General features: G+C 40.8%; 1 protein-coding gene across 1 annotated transcript in view; it reads right to left on the bottom strand.

Annotated features, from left to right (window-relative positions):
* The window catches only part of itga8 (integrin, alpha 8), a 207,770-nt gene that overhangs the window by 104,803 nt on the left and 80,768 nt on the right, over positions 1-22,199 (bottom strand). Inside the window, exons 14-15 of the mRNA XM_043690322.2 lie at positions 17,269-17,314; positions 13,702-13,809 (exon numbers count right to left, since the gene is read on the bottom strand). Coding sequence (XP_043546257.1) covers positions 13,702-13,809; positions 17,269-17,314 — 154 coding nt within the window. The remainder of the gene's footprint in view (positions 1-13,701; positions 13,810-17,268; positions 17,315-22,199) is intronic.

Below are 22,199 nucleotides of genomic sequence, written 5' to 3'. Positions count from 1 at the left end.
GCTCACTAACATCCTTTAGTGAAAGGAATTTGCCATGCTTACCTTGCCTAGCCCACATATTATTCCAAAACCAGAATCAATATGGTTTACTCTTAACTGCCCTCTGAAACAAGCCGTTTAGTTCCATGGCAATTAGGAAGGCAACCAATGACACTCACATCCCATTAATAAACTTTAAAAAGCTCCAAAATGTACAATTAGACTATTGTTCATTCTATCCGGTTATCCAGAATACATACATACAAACATTATAATGTGATTAGGCACGACTTAGGAGGCATAGAATGGGGCAGCAATATGCAGGGGATGGGGACAATCGAAACGTGGAGCTGGTTTAAGGAACAGATATTGTGTGTCTTTGATAGGGATGTCCCTGTCAGGCCAGAAGGAAGTGATAAGGGAAGGGAACCGTGGTTTACTAAAGAAATTGTATCTCTTGTTAAATGGAAGAAGGAGGCTTATGTGACGTTGAGGCAAGATGGTTCAGATGAGGCAATGGAGAGTTACAGAGTAGCTAGGAAGGATTTAAAGAGAGAGTTAAGAAGGGCAAGGAGAGGACATGAGCAGTCTTTAGCAGGAAGAGTAAAGGAAGACCCTAAAGCTTTTTTTAGATATGTGAGGAATAAAAGAATGACTAGGGTAGGAATAGGGCCTGTCAAACAGAAGTGGGAAGTTATGTGTGGACTCCGTGGAGATCGGAGAGGTGCTAAACGAATACTTCTCATCTGTTTTCACTCAAGGAAAGGAGAATATTGTAGAGGAGAAGACTGAGACACGGGTTATTAGACTTGAGAGGATTGAGGTTAGTAAGGAGGAGGTGTTATCAATTCTAGAAGGCATGAAAGTAGATAAATCCCCTGGGCCGGATGGGATTTTTCTGAGAATTCTCTGGGAAGCTACAAAGGAGATGGCTGAGCCTTTGGCCTTGATCTTCGAGTCGTCATTGTCTACAGGTTTAGCACCAGAGGACTGGAGGATTGCAAATGTTGTGCCCTTGTTCAAGAAGGGTAGTAGAGATGACCCAGGTAATTATGGACTAGTGAGCCTTATGTCTGTTGTAGGAAAGGTTTTGGAAAGGATTATAAGAAATAGGACTTATAACCATCAACAAGCAACAATGTGATTGGAAATAGTCAACATGGATTCATCAAGGGCAGGTCGTATCTCACAAACCTCATTAAGTTTTTTTGAGAAGGTGACCAATTATGAGGATGTCGGTAGAGGAGTTGACGTGGTGTACATGGACTTCAGCAAAGCCTTTGATAAGGTTCCACATGGTAGGCTGTTAGAGAAAATGCAGAAGCATGGGATTGAAAGTGATTTAGCAGTTTGGATTGGAAACTGGCTTTCTGTAAGAAGGCAATGAGTGGTGGTTGATGGAAAATATTCAGCCTGGAGTCCAGTTACTAGTGGTGTGCCATAAGGATCTGTTGTGGGACCATTGCTGTTTGTCATTTTTATAAACGACTTGGACACAAACATATGTGGGTGGGTTAGTAAGTTTGCAGATGATACAAAAGTTGGTGGAGTGATGGACAGTGTGGAAGAATGTTGCAGTTTGCAGGGGAAACTTGGATAAATTGCAGAACTGGGCTGAAAGGTGGCAAAAACAGTTCAATGCAGATAAATGTGAGGTGATTCACTTTGGGAAGAATAACAGGAAGGCAGAATACTGGGTCAATGGAAAGATTCTTGGTAGTGTGTATGTGCAGATGGATCTTAGTGTTCATGTACATAGATCCCTGAAAGTTGCCATTCAGGTTGATAGTGCTGTTAAGAAGGCATTGTGTATTCGGTTTTATTAGCAGAGGGATTGAGTTCCAGAGCCGTGCTGTCATGCTGCAACTATCCAAAACGCTAGTGCGGCCACACTTGGAATGTTGTGTACAGTTCTGGTCATCCCCATTACAGGAAGGATGTGGAAGCATTGGAAAAGGTACAGAAGAGATTTACCAGGATGTTGCCTGGTCTGAAGCGAAGGTCTTATGAGGAAAGGATGAGGCATTTGGGTCTGTTCTCATTGGATAGAAGAACGACAAGAGGCAATTTAATAGAGATATATAAATGATCAGGTGAGGTAGGGTCGACAGGGAGAGTCTTTTTCCTAGAATGATGACATCTGCTTGTATGAGGGGGCATAGCTTCAAATTGAGGGGTGATAGATTTAAGACAGATATTAGAGGCAGGCTCTTCACTCGGAGAGTGGTAAGGGCGTGGAATCCCCTGCCTGCCAATATAGATAACGCAGCCACATTAGGGGCATTTAAACAGTCCTTGAATAAGCACATGGATGATGATGGGGTCATGTAGGGTGATGGGCTTAGATTAGTTCACAGGTTGGCACAACACTGAGGGCTGAAGGGCCTGGTCTGCACGGTATTGTTCTATGTTCTATGTTCTAACAATTGACTGGGTAAGCTCCAGGATTGTTACCTGGATTTTACAAAAGAAATAATGATGGGGTTATTGGTACTCAACATTGTTAAGGGGTAAATTAGAAAACAATCTCTGAGTATGTACAGTTAAACGTGAAAATAAAGGAAAGCTTCTGAAACATGCTTCTGCAGAATAATAAGTATTCAAACACATGGAAGGCTGTGAATTTGTGACATTTACAACTGAAAAGTTAGTGCTTGTCCATTCCAGCATAAGTGAATTGTAAATCTGGTACTGAAAATTAACTTTTAAAGATGCGTGGTTTCAATTCTTGAGATTTTAATTGTTCAATTTTTTTTCACTTTACTTGTTTCTTTTATTCCCTTATTTATGCACAAGAGTTCCAAAATTTAGGAGGGGGGGGGTGAGAAAGTTTCATTTATTTATCTCAGCTTCAGCCAGTTTTTATTCCCATCTCTAATTGCCCTCAAGCATATTGTGATGAATTTCCTTCATCGTATTGCTACAATAACATAAAATGTATAGAAATAAAGAGCACAGTGTGAGTGAGAGCAGCAGCGGAGGTAAGACGAACCGGAAGACTACAGCTAAGGTAAGGCAGTTTTTAAAAATTACTTACCGGTAGTGGGCACCGGTGTTTTCTCTTTCACAGAAGGAGTGGGAGCAGCAGAGGAAGTGATGAGGACCAGAGGGGCAGCCGGGAAGGAAAGCAGTGACCATATATATCAGCAAGGCGGCTAAACCCGAGACTCTACAACTGTAGTGTCTCCCACCCGCCCTCCTCCTCTAACCTAGTTAATAAGGTAAGGTTCATTCTAAACTTCCTCTATGGAATATAAGTTTGTTATTAATTTTATAGCAACTTGAACTAAGCTTTCTACTTTAGTACCGAGTGGGTGTTCAGATAAGTCGGGTTTGGATGCTAGGGCAGTTGCTTGCTCCTCCTGCAGAATGTGGCAGGTGGGAGACATGGCACACATCTCCGCTGGCTACATCTGTGGGAAGTGCACCCAACTCCAGCTCCTTGAAAACCGTGTTAGGGAATTGGAGCTGGAGCTGCATGAACTACGGATAATTTGGGAGGCTGAGGGGGTAATTGAGAGGAGTTACCGGGAGTTGGTCACTCCTAAGGTTCAGGACAAGGATAGATGGATTACAATTAGGGGGAGGAAAGGGGACAGACAGACAGGCAGTGCAGAGATCCCTTGTGGACATTTCCCTTAGCAATAACTATACCGTTTTGGATACTGCTAGGGGGGATGACCTACCAGAGGAAAGCCATAGTAGTCAGTTCTCTGGCACTGAGCCTGACACAGTGGCAAAGAAAGGAAGGGGGCAGAATAGAAAAGTACTCGTGGTAGGGGACTCGATAGTTAGGGGAATCGACAGGAGATTTTGTGGTCAGGATCGGGATTCCCAGAAGGTATGTTGTCTCCCTGGTGCCAGGGTCCGGGATGTCTCCAATCGGGTGTATAAGGTTCTAAAAGGAGAGGGCAAACAGCCAGAAATCGTATTACATATTGGCACTAATGATATAGCCAGGAAAAGGATTGAGGATATAAAAAGTGATTTCAGGGAGTTAGGATGGAAGCTGCAAAGCAGGACGAACAGAGTAGTGTTCTCTAGTTTACTACTGGTGCCACGAGATAGCGAGGCAAGGAACAGGGAGCGGGCGCAGCTTAACACGTGGCTGCGCAGCTGGTGTAGGAGGGAGGGCTTCAGATATGTAGATAATTGGGATGCCTTCTGGGGAAGGTGGGACCTGTACAAGAAGGACGGGTTGCATCTGAACTGGAAGAGGACCAATGTCCTGGGTGGAAGGTTTGCTCAAGTAGTTCGAGAGAGTTTAAACTAGTATGGCAGGGGGGTGGGAACCTGAGCTGTATACTGGAGGTGAGAGTTGATGCAGATGAGGCAATAGCAAGAGGTAGACCAGCTAGTGGGAAGGATTTTCCTGGGAAGGAACCAAGGGATCAGTTAAAGTGTGTTTGCTTTAATGCAAGGAGTATCAGGAATAAAAGTGATGAACTTAGAGCATGGATCAGTACCTGGTGCTATGATGTTGTGGCCATAACAGAGACATGGGTTTCTTAGAGGCAGGAATGGTTGCTGGATGTTCCAGGGTTTAGAGCATTTAAAAAGAATAGGGAGGGGGGAAAAAGAGGAGGGGGTGTATCACTACTAATTAGAGAGGGTATCACAGCTACAGAAACTTCAATGTCGAGGAATATCTGCCCACCGAGTCAGTATGGGTGGAAATTAGAAACAGCAAGGGAGCAGTCACCTCTTAAGGGGTTTACTACAGGCCCCCCAATAGCAGCAGGGAGATTGAAGAAAGCATAGGTCGGCAGATTTTTGAAAAGTGTGGACGTAGTAGGGTTGTTGTAATGGGTGACTTTAACTTTCCCAATATTGATTGGAACCTCCTTCGAGCAGAAGATTTGAATGGAGCTGTTTTTGTAAGGTGTGTTCAGGAGGGTTTCCTAACTCAATCCATTGACAGGCTGACAAGGGGAGAGGCCATTCTAGACTTGGTGCTCGAGATTTGTTCTCGGCTTCTTTGGGAAACGAGAAATGAGGTTGCTTTGCCACTTGCGAAGATCTTTGCATCCTCGCTCTCCACTGGAGTCGTACCTGAGGACTGGAGAGAGGCAAATGTAATTCCTCTCTTCAAAAAAGGAAATAGGGAAATCCCCAGCAATTACAGACCAGTAAGTCTCACGTCTGTCGTCTGCAAGGTGTTAGAAAGGATTCTGAGGGATAGGATTTGTGACCATCTGGAAGAGCATGGCTTGATTAAATACAGTCAACATGGCTTTGTGAGGGGCAGGTCATGCCTCACAAATCTTATCGAGTTCTTTGAGGATGTGACTAGAAAAGTTGATGAGGGTCGAGCTGTGGATGTGATGTATATGGACTTCAGCAAGGCATTTGATAAGGTTCCCCATGGTAGGCTCATTCAGAAGGTCAGGAGGAATGGGATACAGGGGAACTTAGCTGTCTGGATACAGAATTGGCTGGCCAACAGAAGACAGCGAGTGGTAGTAGAAGGAAAATATTCTGCCTGGAAGTCAGTGGTGAGTGGTGTTCCACAGGGCTCCGTCCTTGGGCCTCTACTGTTTGTAATTTTTATTAATGACTTGGATGAGGGGATTGAAGGATGGGTTAGCAAGTTTGCAGACGACACAAAGGTTGGAGGTGTCGTTGACAGTATAAAGGGCTGTTGTAGGCTGCAGCGGGACATTGACAGGATGCAGAGATGGGCTGAGAGGTGGCAAATGGAGTTCAACCTGGATAAATGCAAGGTGATGCATTTTGGAAGGTTGAATTTGAAAGCTGAGTACAGGATTAAAAATAGGATTCTTGGCAGTGTGGAGGAACAGAGGGATGCAGGTACATGGATCCCTTAAAATGGCCACCCAAGTGGACAGGGTTGTTAAGAAAGCATATGGTGTTTTGGCTTTCATTAACAGGGGGATTGAGTTTAAGAGTCGTGAGATCTTGTTGCAGCTGTATAAAACTTTGGTTAGACCGCATTTGGAATACTGCGTCTAGTTCTGGTCGCCCTATTATAGGAAAGATGTGGATGCTTTGGAGAGGGTTCAGAGGAGGTTTACCAGGATGCTGCCTGGACTGGAGGCCTTATCTTATGAAGAGAGGTTGACTGAGCTCGGACTTTTTTCATTGGAGAAAAGGAGGAGGAGAGGGGTCCTAATTGAAGTATACAAGATAATGAGAGGCATAGATAGAGTCGATAGCCAGAGACTATTTCCCAGGGCAGAAATGGCTAACATGTGGGGTCATAGTTAAAAATAGCTATATCTTCAGAGACCAATGGCCCTCTGAGAGAAAACATTTCTCTTCATTTCTGTCTTAAATATGAAATCCTGATACCCTTTACTTTTAAACAATGTCCAGTAGTTCTAGTATCTCCCAAATGTATTTTAGCAACCACTGTATCAAGTCACCTCAGAATCTTAAATGCTTCAATAAAATCACCTCTATTCTTAACACCAATGAACACAGGCCCAAACTACTCAACCTTTCTTCCTGAAACAACCCCATCTTCCCAGAAATCAGGTGAATGGACATCCTCAAGGGTATCACTAACTATATCCTTTCTGAAATCAAGAGCCAAAAATCAAACACAGTACTCCCAATGTGCTTTTTGGACTGTGGACAACTCACCACCCCCAAAAGGGAAATTGATGCACAATGAATAAGCCAGACTCACAGTCATCATGTGCTGTGGGGAGTATTGAGGCAACATTGATCAATAATAGGACTTCTGTCGCTCAGTGGATCCGAGTACCTAGTTGGATGGGAGGGGTAAGGTGAATGAGGGTGGATATTAAAAGTCATGCAGGGAGGACAAGGGTGTTACTATCTTCAGGGAGAATGAGGTGCCCTGATGTGCAAAGGGCATCCTCTAGTACCACCTCTTCCTTCCCACAATTTTAAAAATTAATTTTGTTTTGAAAAGGAGGTGCCTGTGTTGGAATGGGGTGGACAAAGTTAAAAATCACACAACACCAGGTTATAGTCCTGCAGGTTTATTTGGAAGTACTAGCTTTCAGAGCACTGCTCCTTTGTTAGGTAGCTCGTGGGGTAAGATCATAAAACACAGAATTTATAACACAAGATCATAGTGTCATGCAATTGATGTGATACATTGAACAAATGTAGACTGCTGTTAAGTCTTTCATTTTTTAGAATGGATTGCAGGTTTCAGTTCATTAATGTGTAAATCCCAGAACTTCTTAAGTTATCTCAGGAATGTGACTTGAAAGAAGTTTTGGGATTTACATATTAATGAATTGAAACTCGCAACCCACTCTAAATGATTAAAGACTTAACAGCATTTTAGATGTGTTCAATAAATTGCATCAGTTGTAAAATACTTTGATTTTTTACTATTAATTCTGTGTCTTATGATCCTGTCCCACTAGCTAGTACTTCCAAATAAACCTGTTGGGCTATAACCTGGTGTTGTGTGATTTTTAATTTTGTTTTGAAAAAAGTCTGCCCACTTGGCTCTTCACTGTTTGTTTACATATGTTAAGACCTTCCCTACACCTCCACTTCTCACCTTTAAAGAACCACCAAACCTTAAACAGATCATTGTCCATAGCAAACTGCCCAGCCTTCAGGATAATATCAACCACAACACCGTACAACCCTATCATGGCAACCACTGCAAGATGTGTCAGAGTGTTGACATGGAGACCACCATTATACTTGGGGGCACCACCCACCACGTACACGGCAAGTACTCATGTGACTTGGCCAACATTGTCTATCTCATACGCTGCAGCCAAGGATGTTCCGAGGCATGGTACATTGGTGAGACCAAGCAGATGCTACGACAACAGATGAATGGACACCGCACAACAATTACCAGGCAAGGGTGTTCCCTCCCAGTTAGGGAATAATTCAGCGGTCTGGGACATTCGGCCTCAGACCTTCGGGTGACCATCCTCCAAGGTGGACTTCAGGACAGGCAACAATGCAGAGTGGCTGTGCAGAGGTTGATAGCCAAGTTCAGTACCCACGGGATGGCCTCAACTGGGACCTTGGGTTCATGTCACACCACAGGTGACCCCACTGCACTATACTCTCTCACACACAGACACACACTCTTATATACTCACACAATCACACAGACCCTCTCTTACACACAAGTTCCCTCTCATACCCTCACACATACACCTCCCACATTCACACCCACACATGCACCCTCTCACAGGCTTATGCCCCATCACACTCGCACACACGCAAGCACACACTCTCTCACGTGCACTCACTCTCACATGCACACACTCACTCTGTCTTTCTCTCCTGCACATGCACACATATAAGTTTATGGAGTGAATGTGTATTTGCAGAATTATATTAGTAGATACATTCTATTTTGCTCAAAAAATGCAGAACCTGAAAGCAGTCAATACAGTCAATGAATCCATGTAATATTTGTAAATTCCACTTTGGAAATAGATTCAAGATTGGTCTGACTCACACCTTTAAAGGCAATGTCTGAGCTGAGATGTCATGTTTTGGTTATAAAACCTTAAATTATCTTGAGAATGTGATTAAAAGAATTTCTGGGATTTACAAATTAAAGAACAGAAACCAGCAAATCCATTCTAAAAGATGAAAGTCTTAACAATCTAGGTTTGTTCAATGTATCATTGTATCACTGTAATATTTTGCTATAAATTCTTAGGCCTTGCTTCACAACCACCTGATGAAGGAGCAGCGCTCGGAAAGCTAATGCTTCCAAATAAACCTGTTGGACTATAACCTGGCGTTGTGTGATTTTTAATTTTGTTCATCCCAGTCCAACACCGGCTCCTCCAAATCATGTTTAAATGTAGTGAATGGGGTTCTCTGTGTTATGGAATCAGATTGGAGGGGTTGGGAGAGTTTGGTGGGAAGGTGGTGGGCTGGTCACCTCAACAAAACATGCCCACCCCAACGAGAACACCTTCAGAGTGACCATGTAAAATCTAGCCAGTCTAGAACTGTAGCAAACTTCCCCACTTTTATACTCCATGTCGCTTGTAATAATTAACAATGGTCCATTTGCTATGCCACAGAAACTATTAAAGGAACAAGGAGATACTCTCTTGAAGCAGTTGAAGAGACAGGTGGCAGAGAGAGAGAGAGAGAAAGACTATAACAGTGGGATTAGTCTTAATTGCTCCAGGAAACAATCAGCACAGACACAGTGGACTAAAGAGCATCTCACTGTGTTTGAAGGTTCTGCTATTAAAAATAAATGAAAAGGCAGAGGCAGCCCACATATTTCCATCCTACTGTTATGTTATTGTAATTTGTTTAGGTTCCTCCATGACATACATCATTCACAATTAAATGTTGACAGACAAGGAATATTAAGGTTTCACTAAATTGAGAGATTAAAAGGACAGAAGGTCCAAAGAAAGCTCTATGGAACAGCTTGTCTGGTTTGCCTTGCTGTTAACACAAAACGGCACCTTACCTCCATTTACCAGCCTTTTTGGCAGCCAGACCAAGACTAGCCATTCACAGCAAGAAGAAGTTTCAATGTGAACTCACACCTTTGTGCCATGATGCATCAAAAACATAACTAATCATTACATTAATATTCTATCATGTTTAATATAATTTTTATTAGCAAATACATGCATTTCATAATTCCACAACAATGCAAAAACAATAAGGATAAGCCTTATTGCTGTGGAATATGCTTGGCCATGAGATTCAAATTTCAAACTGGTCCAAGTATTGCAACTGCATTATTGTTTGCCAAGTACATGGTTTCAGATAGCAATACTACACAACAATATTTGTTCTATGGTCATGGTACAACCTTTGTAAAGAAAGGAAAGACTGAATAGGAATTATGCAAATAGTCTTTTAGACTGCATGCAGATTTAGATGAGATGCGGCAATGGAACTGTATCCAACAAATGTCATTTAACACAGACAAATGAAACCTCTTAAACTTGGATAGGGCAGCTTCAAGCAGAGATCCATTATATGGAGTTGAATGAGGGAAAGATTTACAGATTTTATTATGCATGCTTCTTTGAAGGTTAGTGTTGTTAGATTCTTATGAAATGAATAGGGTAACCATCAACCACAAGACCATAAGAAATAGGAACGAGAGTAGGTCATTCAGCCCCTTGAGCCTGCTCTGTCATTCAATAAGATCATGGTTGATCTGACATTCCTCACATCCACTTTCCTGCATTTCCCTGAAACACTTGTTCCCAAATGATCAGGAATCTAACTGTCTCAGCCTTAAATATACACAAGGATATTGCTCCCACAGCTCTCTGTGACAAGGAGTTCCAAAGATTCGCAATCCTCTGAGAGAAGAGGTTCTTCCTCAGCTCAGTCTTAAATTGGTGCATCTTAATTCTGAGATTGGTTGAAGACTCTCCCAGCAGGGGAAACATCCTCTCAACATTTACCCTGCCAAAACCTTTAAGAATCATATACGTTTCAATGAGATCATTTTTAATTCTTCTAAACTATTAGAGGAACAAGGAGGTACTCTTTTGAAGCAGATGGAGAGAAAGAGAGAGAGCGAGAGAGCGAGAGAGCGAGAGAGCGGACTCCCAGCCTGTTTAGCCTTTGCACATAAGACAATTCCTCCATTCCAGGGATCATGTTAATGAATCTTCTCTGAACTGTCCACAATAACATGATATCTTTCCTTAAATAAGGGGACTAAAACTTCTAACAGTACTCCAGATGTGGTCTCACAAGCACCTTATGCAGTTTCAGTCAGACTTTCCGACTCTTTTTCTCCAACCACCCCACCCCCCAACTTGAAATAACAGCCAACATTCCATTAGCCTTCCTGATTAGCAGCTGCACCTGTGTGCCAGCTTTCTATGTTTTGTATATAAGTAACCCCCAAGTCCCTTTGTGTTGCAGCTTTCTGCAGTTCTTCTCCATTTAAATTGTATTTTGTTCTCCCTTCCAAATTGAATAACTTCACATTTTTCCATTTGCAAACTTTTTGTTGACTTACTTAACCTCTCAATATCTCTCTGTAAATTATTTGTATCCCCTCTCGTAACTTGCCTTTCCACCTATTTTTGTGTCATCTGCAAATTTGGCTACAGTACATTCACTGCTTTCCTACAAGTCATTAGTTTATTTTGTGTTAGGATGAATTGCGGGAATAAATATGTCCATATCATGAATACATTGCACAGTTCCAGTACCTTGCATGTTGGGCCTGTAAAAGATTCAAAGTAGGTCACCAGGCTGACACAAAAATAAAAATAAAATACTGCACCTACTGGAGCTCTGAAATAAAAAGTATTGGAGAGGTCTGGCAACTTCTGTTCAGAGAGAAACAGAGTTAACATTCCAAGTCCAGCTATTTTTTAATACAGTGACAATGTTCTGAGGAAGTGTCTGAATGGACTCAAAATGTGAACTTTGTTTCTTTCTCCTTGGATGAGTTTCTCCAGCACTTTCTCTTTTCATCACTAGTTTGAAATCCCAGTAACTGAAACAGGATAAAAGAACTGGGTGCTTTACTCTTGAAAAACATTGACTTCATGTTAATAATTGAAAATAAAATAAAACATGGATTTGATTTTCTCCAAGTGGAAAGGCTATGCATTTTTCGGAGCATCAGAGGACTTACATGTAAGAACACAGACCTAGGTTCGAGACTGTGAGATGCTTCTTACCACACACAATCATTAACCTCTGCCAGCAGTTGCAATGATGTGGATGTGCAGTTGTTGGACAAGGTCATAACACCAGGTTATAATCCCCAATGGCTTTATGTGAAAACTTTAGCTTTCGGAGCGCTGCTCCTTCATATTTCTCTACCACCTGATGAAGGAGCATTGCTCCGAAAGCAAGTGTTTTCAAATAAACTGGTTGGATTACACCCAGTTGAAAGGAGTAGGATTTTCTGCAAATGTACAAATAGGATATGAAAGAGTTCATAAGAATGAAAAAGTATCTGTGTATAGAAGGTAGCTTTTGTAGCTGTTGTTGTGTCACTTGGTCACAGCACTCTCCTGGGATGTGGTTAATTACTTTCAATGTTCACAGAAAAATTCCCAGAGTTTTTTTCTCCTAAATTTGCTGAAAGGTTTTCTTCCCTCTCTTTTCCCTTTTCCCAGGAGGTAGCAGAGTGGGGGAGGGGTGACAATATGGAGAAGTTTACATCATACCAGGATGGAACACAATCAATCGATCAGCTAGTCTTTGCCAAAGCTTTTTCATGAGATTGATTTTTCATAATGTGAAAAATGTTATGAAATTCTACATTATAGATAAATTATTCTCCAAAGACGAAGCCACCCAGATTATTCCAACTGACAAATATCCTGCCAGTCCAAATCTCACATCCTCAGTGGGGCAAAATCAGATAAGAATTACTTCCTGTGGTGTCGCCTTTATTCGAGATGTACTGTGACCATTTTTTTGTGCATAACGTATGACTGAAATTTGCCTCAGCTGGAACCCACACGGAGTCTACATTGACTTGTGACCTTCATCAATCACTTCCCTTCAGAGGAAACTATTTGTTACATTCCATTTACAAAAGTTTAAAAGGCACTCTCGGGTCTGTTCACAGCATTTAGCCTAGTTTCCCTCGAGGCAATTATAAATGCTGACTCAATATTCATTCACCCAGAAAGCTATCCAGAAAGATACAAGATCACCAGAAGCAAACAACATTTTACTCTGGTAGCAGTGGATTTGAGGTGTCAGATTTACTCTGAAATTGGTGAGAAATCAATTTGCAATAAATACTATAACCAAGGGGAATTATGGGTGCCAAATGCCACCTTAAGGGGATGGTTTCTTTTGGTGCTGTTCAGAACGGTACAGAATACATCCATGTTGCTCACGCAGCTTCAGTAATTCATTTAAATGACTTACAAACTGTGTGTACACTATGGTACACAGGAACACAATATACGCGAAAATATATGATGGACTGCATGATCAATATATTATTTTTCCATGAAACATGCAATCACTGTTTTGAAAATGACTGTGTACATAATACAGCACTTGGTTCTGAAAATTGGTTTCAAATGAAACCCTTGGAAAGTTCTCCCTAACGCCAATTATACTTCATTTTATAAATTAACAAACCTCTATGAGGGCATGTTCTCCATACCTTTCAAAATGAACGTTTCGTTACCTCCATGTCAAAGAAAGCCCACTAGCTGCCTCTTCCATTCTGGCATTTAATCAACATAATTTCTTTTGCCCATTCCATAACTCTCAAAATACACATCAACAGATTCTCAGCGCAAGGCCTTGGTGGCCCCAGAGATGCTGTAATTTATCTTAGAAGATCAGAAAAGCATTCACCATTGCACATTTTTTACTAATCATTTTCATGTGTTCCTCAGCACCCTACAAAGCACGCATCAGCTGCTATTATAAAATGGAATTGGGTAATAAATGAAACAATTACTTTAATTTCTGCAAATAATCCTTCTTATGCTTTACTTGCAAACATTTTGATCTGATCTGCAGTGTTTGTTTTTCTAATTTGTTTTCAAAAATCAGGCTTAATGCAGTAGAACTTTATATTTTTTATGGCACTGGTTACCCATGAATCTCAGACTCTGGAATGGGTCACAATCAAGCGCTTTGCGCCTTGACATTAAACATTTCACTTCTGACATGAAACAAGTTGACATAGCTATAAAATCTCAACATTACACAAAATGGCAACATCCCCAGGTCAAATATCAAATGGTAAAACAAATTATACAATGTCAGAGTGCAAAATCATTTTTTCTGTCATCATCACTTCCTTACCATGACACCAAGGTCTCGGATCCCAAAAGCTGGCAGCTTTTATTTGCTGGGTTTATGATTGAAGGGTTCAGGAGTAGTTGTGCATCCACAGTAACAACAGGCCTAGCCCTGTATGTGAAGAATAAAGATCTTAGAGACTCTGTCAAAGGAAACCTTGATAGGTTGCAAAAGACATCTCATTCAATACACAGTCAAGACAGTAATGGATTCATTGATACTTTTGCTGCTTTTCTTTCAAAGTTCATCGTTCTACATCTGATAGGAAAAAGTGCAACAATGTCAGGTTTAGACAACAAAATTGTCTTGGAAAATGTAAAACAAACTTTTTTTTACCAAAATAATAACTCAGAATTTGTCCCAACTGTTCATTAGCTAAGTGCAAAAGGCACATGTTTTGTGTGTCGATATGGTGGACTATGTCTGATGCACACAGAGACACATGAGATGTGCAGGAATCTGGAACATGAGGCACATATGGAGATGCCAATGGTTGTTGGAGGTGGCAATGAGATGGGAGGATGGGGTCGTGACATTTAGTGTAGAACAATATCAGTGGAGAGGATGGGAAATTGACAACAACGGCTGGATAGACTGTTTCCAGGAGGAATGGGATGAGATTAAGAGAGATGGGGATGGCAGAGTGGGATGGAACGAGTTGGTGATGAATGGGAATGGGAAGCATTTGAGAAGAATGGAGTGGATAGAATGTGTAGTGACTATAATGAGGTCAGTCAGACAGATCTCATAGAATATGAGCTCCCTGATTAGAGCCATTAATCTGGTCCAATCAAGGAGCCCTGGCTGACAGATAAAAGAGGAGTGTCGGAGATTCTGGCATCCTGAGCACCGACTCTGTAGAGGCTGTCAAAGACTTTTCACATGTACGTAAAGGTTGGCTTGGTGACAGGATATTGGCCTCTGTGGAGCTATTCCAGTATGAGTGGGGGGTAGTTGAGCTAATTCAGTTGGTTAGGTGTGGCAAAATAGTGGGGACAATTACTTGATTAACACTATTCTTAAAGTTCTTGGTGCTAAAAATGGCAATTCACTAGATTTGAATGATAAAAGGTTTTAGAAAGGTTGGTCAAGTGAATTAAAAAATTGCATCAGCAGTAATTCTATAGACAAAGAGGATATTTATATTCTTCAGGGTTTCAACACAGTCTAACTCAAATAAATAAACCTCTGCATAAACTCAGACATAGGAAGGAGAAATTATGATCTTGTTACAAATTTGAAGCCTAAACGAAGTTGTCGCGCAGCAAGATTGATCATCAGGAAGCTGCTATCTTTAATGATCTTTACGCGTGGGGACACCTCCCATCTTGTACATGGCAGGTACTCATGTGACTCAGCCAACGTTGTCTATCTTATACGTTGCAGGCAAGGATGCCCGGAGGCATAGTACATTAGGGAGTAAAGGCTACAATAACGGATGAATGGGCACCGCACAAAAATCAACAGACAGGAGTGTTCCCTCCCAGTTAGGGAACACTTCAGTGATCCAGGACATTTGACCTCGGACCTTCGGGTGACCATCCTCCAAGGCGGACTTTGGGACAGGTAGCAGCGAAAAGTGGCTGAGCAGAGGCTGATAGCTAAGTTCGGTACCCATAGGGAGGACCTCAACTGGGACCTTGGGTTCATGTCACATTACAGGTGACCACCATTGCACTATACACACACACACACACGCGCGCGCACTCTTATACACACATACACACGGACACACATATACACAGGTGCACACAGACACCCACACACATCCTTACAGACACACACATTCCCACATGCACCCCCTCACAGACTTAAGACACTCTACACTCACTACACACACACATATACTTTCTCACACTCACAACCCCCAACCCAGACAGACAGACACACACACACAAAGATCCACATGCATACATATATTTTGTGTGGTGAATTTGTACTTGCAGGGTTACATTGTATTTTGCTCAAAAGCTGCATGCATTCATGTAGACCTCTGAGCTCAAAAACTGCATGAATTAATGTAAAACTCCGTTACCTCACTTTTTAGATTAGAATCAATCTAAACATCATGGCATAGACAGAGAACGCAGGGGGCTAACACCTTCAATATATTGTCTAGCTATCACCATTGTTAACAGCTAACCTGAGAATGCAGCTTTTTAAAAAAGGTTTTGCGATTTACACATGAAAGAAGTGAAACAATCATGGCATTCAAACAGATGAAAGACTTAACAGACAATCAATTTTTCAATGTATAATTTCAGTTACATTACACTGTAAATTTTTGCTATAAATTCTGTGTGTTAGGATTGAGCCCTCCACTATCACCTGATGAAGGAGCGACGCTCCAAAAGCTAGTGTGCTTCCAATTAAACCTGTTGGACTATAACATGATGTTATGTGATTTTTAACTTTGTACACCCCAGTCCAACACCGGCATCTCCAAATCATCTTTAATGACTACTGAAATTTTCAATTTCAAGGTAACAGAATGTTGGTGAGGGCACTACTGTTAATGTGGTACACCTGGATGCCCAGTAGGTATTTGATAAAATGCCACACAGCAGACGTGTGAGCAAAGTTATACCTTGGTCAATAAAAAACAATATGTATACAGAATTAGCTGAGTGCCAGGAAAGAGAGAGTAGCTGTTCATGGATGATGTCTTTTGGAGTGCAGACCGATTTGTAGCAGGGTGGGTGTTGGGATCCCAGCTCTTCCTGACAAATTTAAACGATCTAGCCCTTGATGAACAGAGCACAATATCAGGGAATTGAGTCCGTGATTAAGAAAGCGAATGCAATGTCATTTATCTCAAGAGGGTTGGAATATAAAAGCACTGTTGTGCTACTGAGACTTTATAAAGTTCTGGTTAGGCCCTATTTGGAGTACTGTGTCCAGTTTTGGTCCCCACACCTCAGGAAGGACATACTGGCACTGGAGGGTGTCCAGCGGAGATTCACATGGATGATCCCTGGAATGGTAGGTCTAACATATGAGGAACGGCTGAGGATCCTGGGATTGTATTCATTGGAGTTTAGAAGATTAAGGGGAGGTCTCATAGAAACTTACAAGATAATACATGGCTTGGAGAGGGTGGACGCTAGGAAATTGTTTCCGTTAGGCGAGGAGACTAGGACCCGTGGACACAGCCTTAGACATTTCTTCAGCCAGAGAGTGGTGGGCCTGTGGAAATCATTGCCGCAGAGTGCAGTGGAGGCTGGGATGCTCAATGTCTTCAAGGCAGAGATTGATAAATTCTTGATGTCACAAGGAATTAAGGGCTACGGGGAGAATGCGGGTAAGTGGAGTTGAAATGCCCATCAGCCATGATTGAATGGCGGAGTGGACTCGATGGGCCGGATGGCCTTACTTCTGCTCCTATGTCTTATGGTCTTATGGTTTAATTGAGGGCAATGATGAGCTGGCCCGGAGAGCAATTGAATCTTGGGTCAGATAAACCATGATGTTATTGATTGTCAAGCGGGCTTGAGGAGCCTACTCCATTACATTTTGAGTTATTTGGTCAATCCTTCAAATAGGTAACACATAATACTTTTAGTCACCTACCTGTAAAGAGCAACTTTACTAGCTCCAAAGGCACCAACCACCAAGTCTGTGAAAAGACGATAATTCCATTAGTGTCTGAGAAAAATGGGAGATTATGATCTTATGTACTTTCTGACCTTAAGCAGTTTTTTTTTCTTATTGATCACAACATGCACACATTGCTGGCCAGGCTAGTAATTACTTCCCAACCCTAACTGACCTTGTGAAGGTGGAGGTGAATTTTGAACTACTGCAGTCCATGGCAGTAAGTAACCCCTCAATGCTGTTATAAAGGAAATTCTTGCAATAATATACTATATTCAAAATTGAAAAGGTGCAAAATTTTACCTGAAAGTAAATTTGGTAAATTAGCTAAATGTGGTGAGCACTTTGAAGTAATTGAACTGGACAGCAGTGACATGGGTCAGGTTGTCTGGGAGAGATTTAATGCTAAGTTTCCTCTAATTTCTGCTAACCGTATGTAGTCTGCTTGTTGCACTATGTGGTCCTGTTAAGATTGCAGCACAGCAGTGCATGCACACATCCTGCTTATTGGTCTCTTCGTCCCTGCCTGGCACATTGAAGGATGTTCAATACTCAAGCAGCCTAGAGGGAATATTGATGGAAGGTAGGTGCAAGACCATCCAAATATCAAAGTCATAAGGCTTGTGAGGTTTTAATTGCCTGGCTAGTCAAAAGAGCTGGTTACAATAGGAATCTGCGAGGAAACAGTGGGACCTCACCGATAGATGGAAAATAGGTAGGAATTTTAAGGAGGCTATGGAGAAATAAAGGGGTTAGAAAACAACTTAAAATGCATACAATAATAATAAAGAAACATAAAGAAAAAATATTTAAGGAGAACAGGAAATTACAACATAAGATATTGAATGTCCCAAGGAAAGTGATGAGCAAGTATGAAGACTTCGTTGAAAATCAAAAGGATGAATAAAGCATTTTATAAATAAGACTGTTAAAAGAGGCTTGTTAAATATGAGTTGTGATCTCTAAGAGGAGAAAATTGTCTTTTTGTAGCTAAAGATTATAAAATAGTGCTTATTCTTAGTACTTTATATCACCCTCGAATATCACAGAGGAAGTAATTCTGAAATAGATGAGTGACATTATGATCACTAAAAGGATTTTTGTTTTGCTAAATTACTTAAACCAACGGAAGAGAAAACACCCAAGTCTGGTGCGAGATACATTAGGTTCCTAAAAGTAATGGAGAGGCTGTCCATGTGGCCCTTACAAATAGGCTTTGGTGTATTATTAAATGTTGATTTGTATAATGAGAAGAAGAATACAGCACCTATTTTTATAAAGAATGTAGAGATAATTCTTGTAATTATAAGTGAGTTTATCTTGATATTTTCATAGGAAAATAATTTAGAAATTTTAATTAGCACCCAAATATCATTTAACTTGATAAATAGAAAATAGATTGAAGTAGCCAACACAGATTTCAAAAATAAGAGGTTTGTATTTATTTAATGCCTTTTCTGATTATAGATTGTTTCAAAATGCTTTACAGTGAATGCTTCTGAAGTATTGTCACTGTTGAAATGTGGAAAATACAGCAGCCAAATTGCACACAATAAGCTCCTATAAGCATCTGTGCGGTAATAATCAGATAATTTGTTCGTGTGATGTTGATTGACAAATTAAAGATGAAACAAATTGGAAATAGGAGCAGACAAATTTGATTTGGACTATTTCCTCATGCAGACATTCTCACATGGAGGGGAAAAGGGAACATCAACTAATTGGTCCAAATTCACTGTTTTCATAATGTATTTCTAGCTCTTTTAAAAACAAAAGGAAACAAATTAACTAAATTAAAGCAAACTGCCAGCTCTTAAAGGGGCAATGGTTGAAATGAGCTAGCTCTTTTAAAAGCAGCTAATTTAAATCAAATTATATTAAGTAAGCCAAATCAAACCAAATTGAACCAGATTAAAACCATGCTCACCTCATAATGAAACACTGACAGATATCAAGGATGCAAATTTAAATTAACAAAATTAAAATTTTGTCAGAAGGAAGTTAATAAATTAGAATATTCTACAACAGCAGAAAAACTGTTCCCGGGGAAACGTGATTCAGATCTTACATCTTGGCAAGTTGATATTTATATCATTGGTCATCTCACAAATTTCATGAGAAATTAGACACCAGAATAATTGTCACTACATGATCAGATAATTAGCCGCGGTTAAGAAAACACTGTCTATACCAATAATAGTGCAACTATGTGGTGTAGGAGGTCAGGTGCATAATATTAAAGTTATGCGACGTTCAACTCTCCAAAAGAGGGGATGCCAAATACTACAAAACATATACATACTTCACAATGAAGAATTGTCACTTGAACAGGAAGATACATCTTCATGTTACTGTTATTCAAAAGGTAGAAGAATTAAACAGTAGAAGCTAAGGAGCTCCTCTGGACAGGAATATTCAGAATTATTTGAAGGGTTAAAAGGAGCTGAATACATGATTACATTGAAGAAAGATGTTAAATCCTTAAATCCATCTGGGAGATTCCACATTTCTTAATGGGACACAATTTGTAGAAATGTCAAGATTGGCATAATTTCCCTGGTCACAAATCTAACTGAGTGCTGCTCGGGTATAGTTGCTGTACTTACATCTAATGAAACTCTTTGAATTTGTTTTGGCTTTTCACAGTTCAACTAGACAGTGGCAGGAGGAATTCACTTTATGTCTAGGAATGATGATACTGTACTGCAATTGTAATTGCATTTGAATGATTTTGTTTCAACAGATTACCATTTGGGATCACAACATCCCCAAAGATTTTTTAGCAGACTACTTCCAATACTTTTAAGATTTTTTTGATAGAATCAAATACCACATGGATATCATGTTGACAAATTGGGAAACAGTTGAAGAGAATAATTGGAGAGTGCATGCAGTCTCAAAATGTTTACAAACGAGACTTGCCCTTAACGATAATTATGAAATCTTTGACATTGTCAACAGTGAAGGTTTAATGCTGGATCCTCATAAGACTAATGCCAATAAAGAGTATCCTATTCGGAACTTGGTTCAGAATCTCCAAAAATTGTTAGGGATGGTAAACCAGATGAGAATTTTTTGCCTCACAGGCAACTACCACATTAACATTCAGACAACTCCTCAGGAAGGCACAGGATTGTGTTGGAACCTACATCAAGAGAATGCTTTTCACAGGATAAAGGACATGTTGATATCCATGACTGCTTTGGTCCACTCTGATCCATTCTTTCCAATAATCATAGCAGCTGATCCTTCAGTTATAAGGTTAGAAACAGTGTTGTGCTAGAAGCAACAGGATAGGTGTTGCCAACCAGTCTATAAAGTGAGTATACATAGAAGCATGGAAGAGGCTGTCTCAGTTGCACAGGTTTGCAAGCAATTTATAGCGTACATCCTTGGACACAAAGTGATCAGAAAAATGGATCAGAAACTTCTAGCGTCTCCAGTGGATAAGAAGAAACAAGCAAGGATGACTCCAAAACTACAAAGATTTTGACTTAGGAAACTATATACATGCAGGGAAAACTGCAGAAGATGGCAGACATGCTCTCTAGAAAAACAACTGACAGCCTTGCCAGGCATGATTTTGAGTTTATTCCAAAAAATGAGTTTTTCATTCAATTCATGGTGGTACACTGGCCCACAAGCCATAATTGGCTTAGCTGGATCTAACAAGAACAGTTAGGCGACCAGAGATGTCTCAACACATTGTGTTGTGATGAAGATTGAACAAAGGCCCAACAGGTTGAACATGAAAACATGGTTTAACCACCAAAAGTATTCTATAATTATTTAAGAAAAGTTAGTATTTCATTGGATGCAAATTGGAGAAGGTTCACTCGGCTGATCCCTTGTATGGATGGACTGTTTTGTGAGCAAAGGACAAACAGGTTGGGACTGTATGCACTAGACTTAAGAATAAGAGATGATCTCATTAAACACACAGGATTCTTAAGAGGCTTGACAGGGTAAATGCTGAGAGGATGTTTCCCCTCATGGGACATAAATTGCCATCCTTTTATTCTGAGTCTAAGACTGAGGTAAGGAGGAGTTTCTTCTCTCAGAGGTTTGAGAGTCATTGGAACTTCTTGTAATAGAAAGCTGTGGAGGCAGAGTCCTTGTGTATAATTAACGCTGAGATAGATAGATTTTTTAATCAGTCAGGGAATCAAGGGTTATTGGTAAAATACTGGGAATGTGGATGTGAGGAGGTGAGGGTGACATGGTGGCTCAATGTTTAGCACTGCTGCCTCAGAGTGCCTGGGACCAAGGTTCAATTACAGCCTTGGGTGACTGTCTGTGTGGAGTTTTCATGTTCTCCCTGTGTCTGTGTGGGTTTCTGCCAGATGCTGTGGTTTCCTCCCACAGACCAAAAATGTACAGGCTAGGTAGATTAGCCATATGAAATGCAGAGAAAGGGTCGGTGTCTGGGTCTGAATGGGATGCTCTTTAGAGGATCATTGCAGACTCAATAGGCTGATTGACCTCTTTTCACATGTAGGGATTCTATGAGTGTTAGATCAGCCATGATCCATGAATTGTGGAGCAAGCTTGAGCGGCCAAATGGTCAACACTTGTTCCTATTTCTTTTGGCCTTATTATGTTACTGTTTGATAAATAGTTGGTCATTCTAGCTTCACTTTGGGAAGATATCCTAGGAAAAGGTGCACCAGGGACACAGCAGTGCAGTGGTCCTCTATTTCCATGGAGATTGAGGATCTCATCGCTGATGGTAACACTTGTGCCATCCACCTACTGGAGGAACAAAAGCAATTGATATCCACCCACCCCACCAGCCTGTAAGAATGTGTGAAGATTGATCTATTTGTTCTTAGAATGTATCTCCATTGTGTTGGAAACTGGGGGATAGTTCATTTATGAGTTCTTCAGCCAAACTGCAGCCAGTATTG

This window comes from Chiloscyllium plagiosum, unplaced genomic scaffold, assembly GCF_037043375.1.
Source record: "Chiloscyllium plagiosum isolate Xiang-an unplaced genomic scaffold, Cpla_swu_hap1 HiC_scaffold_5, whole genome shotgun sequence".
In the NCBI taxonomy this organism is placed as follows: Eukaryota; Metazoa; Chordata; class Chondrichthyes; order Orectolobiformes; family Hemiscylliidae; genus Chiloscyllium; species Chiloscyllium plagiosum.
This window is presented reverse-complemented; position numbering and strand designations above follow the sequence as displayed.